Source organism: Epinephelus moara, chromosome 2 (assembly GCF_006386435.1).
Source record: "Epinephelus moara isolate mb chromosome 2, YSFRI_EMoa_1.0, whole genome shotgun sequence".
Taxonomy (NCBI): Eukaryota; Metazoa; Chordata; class Actinopteri; order Perciformes; family Serranidae; genus Epinephelus; species Epinephelus moara.
Window position 1 is genome coordinate 28,325,555 of NC_065507.1, and position 6,701 is coordinate 28,332,255.

The 6,701-nt window shown below is 39.0% G+C and overlaps 1 protein-coding gene across 1 annotated transcript; it reads left to right on the plus strand.

The window, feature by feature from the left end:
* Nucleotides 1-2,727: 2,727 nt before the first annotated feature.
* On the plus strand, nucleotides 2,728-3,642 carry LOC126406949 (odorant receptor 131-2-like). The gene has a single exon (XM_050071555.1). The coding sequence runs from the start codon at nucleotides 2,728-2,730 to the stop codon at nucleotides 3,640-3,642; it is 915 nt and encodes a 304-aa protein (XP_049927512.1).
* The last annotated feature ends 3,059 nt before the right edge of the window (nucleotides 3,643-6,701 follow it).

Below are 6,701 nucleotides of genomic sequence, written 5' to 3' on the forward strand. Positions count from 1 at the left end.
CCACAAAGCAACTCTTACCTCCATCCTTTCAAGAATTGGTAACGTAACAACTGGGCATAGCATCATCACAGCTGTACAGGCTGAGTAAGACCGTTTAACTTTGTCAATTGTGATTTAATGCTGTTCACTGGGTTATTGTTGTGATTGTTTGCAGTAAGGTTATTGGTTAGTTGGCTTCGCAAAAGCCAAGTGACGTTAGTTTGTGAATGCTTTTCACAGACAGAGTCTTGCATGCAACAAAAATCCTCTGCACTAATCCAGACCCTTTGCAACACAAATTGCATACACATAGATGCACTTACAAATAGGCTTTCAACAGAGCTACACCCAAAGAGGCAACTCAAAGTTCCTGCTTCTTTTCCTTTGTCTTTGTCCTGACCACACGGTCAGGCAGACCTCCCCCAATCTGAAGCTATCTTTGATTCGGCCATCTTGGTGTTGTCAGCCATTTTGTTTTGTAGGCCAAATGGCCCTTTGTTTCACACACCTGCCTTTGTCTCTCTCTCTCTCTCTCACTCTCTCGCACACACACACACACACACACACACACTTTGGTATATAGTTAGTAAGAATTTGTGTGTTTTGTTTTACTTTGCTCTCTTTATGAATAAATATATTTGGAATCATACCTGCTGTCTGCTCAATATTGCACAAGAGTGAATGAATAGTCAACCTCTGCTATGTCAAGAACTCCGAAATCCTTCAGGCTTTACTATTAATTTTGGTTATGGTTATTAATTTAATTATTAATCAAAATTACAAATTGATAGTTCAGTGTATTATGATACTGCTATCATTTTTCCCTTCTTGGGAAATGATCATTTACATTTGATTTAATGTAAATGAAGTCACATTATGTAACATAATTAATAATTATTATTAAAAAATTAGCAATTATTTCCAATAGCCAATTTGATACTTCAATTGGAGATCTATTACGAGGTCAGACCCATTTTAAGGCTTAGTCCCAACAATGGTGCAGCCATGTGAAGCATAGTATTGTTGTCATTCACAACAAATCAGCCTGGAGGTGAGGCATAGATCCCAACAAATGGGGCCCTCATGTGACACTTGATATGGTTTATAGATTTCCTACACACACACACACACACACACGCACACACACACACATACATATATATATATATATATATATATTTACCTCAGGGGTGCAGAACCAACGGCTCTGTTGGTGCACTCCAGTTGCTTGCTGTGTTGGCATGTTATGTTGAACATACAACCCACGACACACTGAACAGCTGTTTGTGTGTTTGGGGATGGTGTGGTTGGTGAGGCCCTATCCAAAACAATGCCTTGCCTGATGGTTTTGTGAGAGCATCTCCCAAGCTTATAGGCAGGCGGGAAGGGACACTACCAGTGTGGTCCCCACCTACAATGAGGCAGAGTCCGCAGCCTTGTTGGGCAGGGTGAGTGTCCAGTACATATGGACAGCAGTGTTGTGGTTTACACCCAGTCTGTTCATACAAGACATGTTGGGCTCCTTTTCAGTGTCTGTGCTCACTGGAACAACACAGAAGTGGTCAAAAGAGTTGTGTGTGTGTCATTTGTGTTGCACTTGACTCCCCTCTGGATATGATACACCTGCATGTTCCTGTGCTTCTTGATGACCTTGAGAATGTGGCATGCAGGATGTCTTTTGCTTATCTTTTGACCCTTGTAAGGTTAGGCCATGGCTCTACCTGGTTCAATTGCATACCTGGGTTGGCTGGGGGCCCCTACCTCTCTGCTGAGGTGGTGTGGTTCATAAAGTAATATTAGTAGTAGTAGTAGGTGGGCTGCGGCGACTAACCTTTGGCGGGTCAGGATCAGTGTTGCTGGGTCGATGTTATGTTATGACAGGGCTCAGCATCAGGCTTCACCCGGTGTACCTGTGATATCCACTTGGATTCAACGATGAACTGATTAGAACTTGGTGGTCAAAGGTCAAACATAACTGTGACCTCAAAAGACAGATTTAAGGCCATAACTCAAGAATTCATACACTAATCATGACAAATTTCACACAAAAGTCTAATGAGTAATAAGTGTTGACATTTTAAATCCAAAGGGTCAAAGGTCAACTTCACTGTGACATTATTAAGTTCTGCAAAATCATATTTCTGGTCATTATTCAATGCCATAACTCAGGAAGAGAAGGGGAAACATTTGCGCGGACACTGAATTGGTGACACTAATCTTGGGTGTCCAACTTGAAACTGTGCTGACTGTATAGATCTTCTGTGCTGCCAGGCTGAAGATGTGTGACGCATCCATGTTTCACCCAAAATACATGAGTTGTGTGAGATTTTGTAAACAGATGGTTTTGAAATACTTTTCTGTTGTTAAATGTGGTCTTCAATCAGTCAATTAATCTATAGGTTCATTGTTATCAATAAAGGCATGAGAGAAAAACAAAGTTTTTTTTGATAAATTCTAGCTAATGAGGAGGACTAACAGGAAGTGACAATGATGACACTGGTGACCAAAATTTCACCTGGTATTATCTGGGGATGCTCTTGTCTTTAAAGTCACTGTGCACAGCTACTTTTCTCTCTCAGAGGGCTGCAGTGAGCTCCACAGAAGACTTTAGTATTTGAACAGCATGGAGGATTTTGATGGGTAAAATGCATCTTAGGACTTCAGATAAGTCCGTTTCTATTGACACATGTTTGTTAACAATACTTTAATGGAATTTTGGCAGTTTTTCAAAGGCTTTGTTTAAAAAAAATGTCAGATAACAACTCATTGATTGGTGGTGAGTCTTTACAGCGGCAGATCAATGATCAGGTCATTATTGTGCAACTCCTGGTGATGATTTTTCTTTGCATCAACTTTTTGCTCATCTTAACCTTTTTTCAAAAGGAGTGTTTCTACACAACTACACGCTACATCTTGTTTGCAGTTACACTACTGTCTGATAGCTTTATATTACTCATGTCTGATGTCCTTCTCATCTTACACTATTTTCAAATTGTCATGCATGTTTGGTTATGCATCATCATCTCTGTTGTGGTACTTCTGTATATGACAATAACACCAGTTACTCTGACAGCAATGACCCTGGAGCGCTATGTGGCCATATGCATGCCCCTGCGCCACAGACAGTTGTGCTCTTGGCACAGTGCTATAAACTGTATCCTCATCATTCACTGCCTCAGCTCTGTACCCTGTATTGTTGTCCTCTCTACTTTCTTTGCATCAGTCTCTCTTAGCTTTTATGAACGACACAGTGTATGTTCTGTGGAGATATTTCTTGTGCACTGGTGGCAGAAACATCTTTGGTCAACTGTAAATCAGTTTTACTTCTTGATTATGTGTATTCCTATTGTATTCTCCTATGTTAAAATACTGAAAGTAGCCAAAACTGCATCAGGAGAGAATAAAAAGTCAACACAGAAAGGGCTCAGAACAGTAATTCTTCATGCTTTCCAGCTGCTGCTCTGTCTCATCCGGCTGTGGTGTCCATTCATAGAAGCTGCTGTACCTCAGATTAATGTCAGGTTTTTTAATACTGTCAGGTACTTTAACTACATAATGTTTAGTCTTGCTCCAAGATGTCTGAGTCCTCTCATTTATGGCCTCAGGGATGAAACGTTTTTTCATGCAATAAAAAATATCTGCTTTGGCTTATGTACCTTTTGACAAGGTAGATTAATTATTTCCGAACAGAGAGATGTATTTAGTAAATAAAAAGCACCAGTAATTCTACTGTGCATGTTGCAATTCACCCACATGTTTTCTTTATGACTCGTTTATTCTTATAATCCCAACTGTGATTACATTTCTTTTTAAGCAACAATTCAAGCTCTACACTGTTGTGCTTTTGTATTCTTGCATCATTGTTCATATGAGGTGACAATGCTTTTCAGGGTTTACATGTAACATTGTTTATAGGCCCTTGTAGCACTTAACCTGATGTGTACTTAAGGTCAGTCTTCCCTTAGATGAGTTAAAGAATAAGTCGATGAGCCTCAGTTGTCCCTACTTGAATATATATATAGATTTATTACAACATGAATATGATCAGAAAAGTTTTTGGCACAGCATGTGTGCATGGACAAAGATATACTAAAAACTTAAAGTAACATTACGTTCACTCAGCCTTGTACAGTGTATCCCAGGTCATACAGAAACATGTGCACGTCCATATACTTATAAATAATTCCATCCAAACTGTGACTAAAACTGAAACTACAACAAAGTAGTCTGTAGAAGTCTAAAAAAGTCACTTTCCACTTGCTAAACATTTGAGTGTTTGTTAAGAAGCTCAGCTGTTTTTCTGCCTCTCTCACTGCGCTGTCAGTCTGCTCCAACTGATCGATCAGCTGTGTGATCAGTGATCAGGGTAGCCTAGTTCAAAACTCTGTTATAATTTTTATTAGGCCTACTTGTTTTTGTCCAAAATAGTCAAATGTTTGTTGATGTGGGCTGCTTCAATATTATCACCTGGTTACAAGGACTGAGCTATGAATTTGTCCCCATTCCTGCATGAAGATATGACCCAAACAGCATCCCATTGATAAAAGACAGGAATTTGTTCCAGCTTTACTTATCCAATCCTCAACCAACAAAATATGGATTAATCAACGACCCGAACCCGACCTGAAAACTGCAAACCTTATGCATTATAGTAGCAGGACTGTAGCCTGGTTCCAGACCATAGACCCCGCCCACTCAACTGAGTAGGCTTGCATCTCTGGTCTGGCATACTTCAATGAATTTGCGATTTATCTCGTCCAAATGATGGACGGACCAATGAACGCCGGGGGTAGGGGCGGGTCTAGCAATTAGCCAATCAGCGCCACGCTGATGTCAAGCTGTACGCCGGTGGGTAACTGGTGAGGATAGCAACAATGGCGACCGCTACAGATCCTACAAACCACATTAACGATGCTATCGAGGTATTTCGCCACTACTCGTGTTAATGGAGGACCAAATTAAGGAAGCTGCTAAACTGGATTTAACGGCGATGCAGCTGGGCGTGCAAGACGACGGAGACATTTTAAACGGGCAATGCTCGCTTGTTTTCGGCACCCCCGAGGCATGGATACTAATGACGTCAGATTCTGGGTGAGTCGTTGATCTCTACTGATTGGTTAGGGAAAAATCAAATTCCCTCCCCCTTGTAAATCGCCTTCAATGGAAGCCATGTCAGACTGAAGGTTCTGGGAGCTTCAGTCTGACACTCAGGCTAGCAGGACTGAGGTCAGAGACGCAGACAGACGCAGACAGACACAGACAGATGCAGACTGTGTGCTGCAGTGTGTGTGTATTTGTTGGTAAACAACACAAATGAAGAATTGGCGACAGTTGCAAGATGGTTTAAAATTAATAAGCTCTCATTAAATGTCAAAAAGTCCAATTCTATAATCTTTGTAGGTAGAGGTAAGAAATATCTGAGGGATCATGCTGGAGTTTCAATAGAGGGAAATAAAATTTCTCAAGTCTCTTACATTCAATTCTTGGGGATCCAAGTGGATGAGAATTTGAATTGGAAAAAACATTGATTTCATTCATGTGTACAACATCAATATTCATCAGATATGTGTTTTTATATATAAATACATGTTTTCACCCTGTTCTTTACCATTTTCTTTTAAAAAAAATTTAATGTTAAATTCCCAATTTCATTCTTATACTACTAGACAGGTTGATTATCTTCATCTTCCTTTTTATAAAACTAAACATGGCCAGTTTTCCCTCAGATATCGTGGTGTGCAAATATGGAATGCTAAAAGACATATTGTTATGAGCTCATCATCTTTAAAAAAAAAAATTAAAAGGAAATTGTCATTTCACCTAATTCATGAACTACATTGCATTTATGTATGTTTTATAAACCCTTTTTTGCCCTTTCTTGTCAATTCTATTGGGTTTTTGTGATCTCAAATAGTTTTTCAATTAGATCTTTGTGTAGATTTTTGCTTTTGATGTTTTAATTGTCATTTTTGTTGGGGTTTTTTGTGTAGTCTGTTCTCTTTTCTTCTTTTTTTCCATTCTTTTCTTTTTCTTTTCTTTTTTGTATTGTAAATTGTTGGTTTCTTTTGACTTTTGAGAAAGGTGAGGTCCCTCGTATAAGCCTGTTGGCTTCTTGACCTCTCCTGACACATTTATTTTTATCCTTTAAATTGGTTTTCTTTTAAATCTCTTATGTGTGCAAAAAAAAAAGTTTAAAAAAAATAAGGCCCCCTGTGTGTGATAGAGAGAAAGAGTGACAGTAGGGCTGCACGATTCTGGAAAAAATGAGAATCACGATTTTTTGGCTTATAATTGAGCTCACGATTCTCTCACGATTTTTTTCAACATAAAGATTTATTGTGCTTATTTCCTGATACAAAGGGAAAAGTAACAAAAAATTATAAAATAATAAAAAATATCATTAAATAGCAAAATCTATGATTGTGCCTGATACAAGAGACACAAGGCACATAAACTCTGGTCAGCAGAGAGGGAACACTCCTGTTTTTAGCCTAAATGCAACAGCTGACAGCCTGACACTGACCGTAAAAACAACTTTAGTCTCTTGTCTTCTCTTACAGCTTTTGAACAATCTTAACAATAATATCAATGTTGAACAACATTTTTCTGAGGTAGGTATTCCCGGCCTGGAATTAAGTCATTTTTAGGGCAAGGCCACTTTGGCCTTTGATAAATACAAATTTATTGGTTGATAAATACAAATTTATTGGGGCATCACGGCC

Excerpts from the sequence above, each read along its gene's own strand:
- LOC126406949 (XM_050071555.1), top strand. The coding sequence starts at position 2,728 with ATGTCAGATAACAACTCATTGATTGGTGGTGAGTCTTTACAGCGGCAG.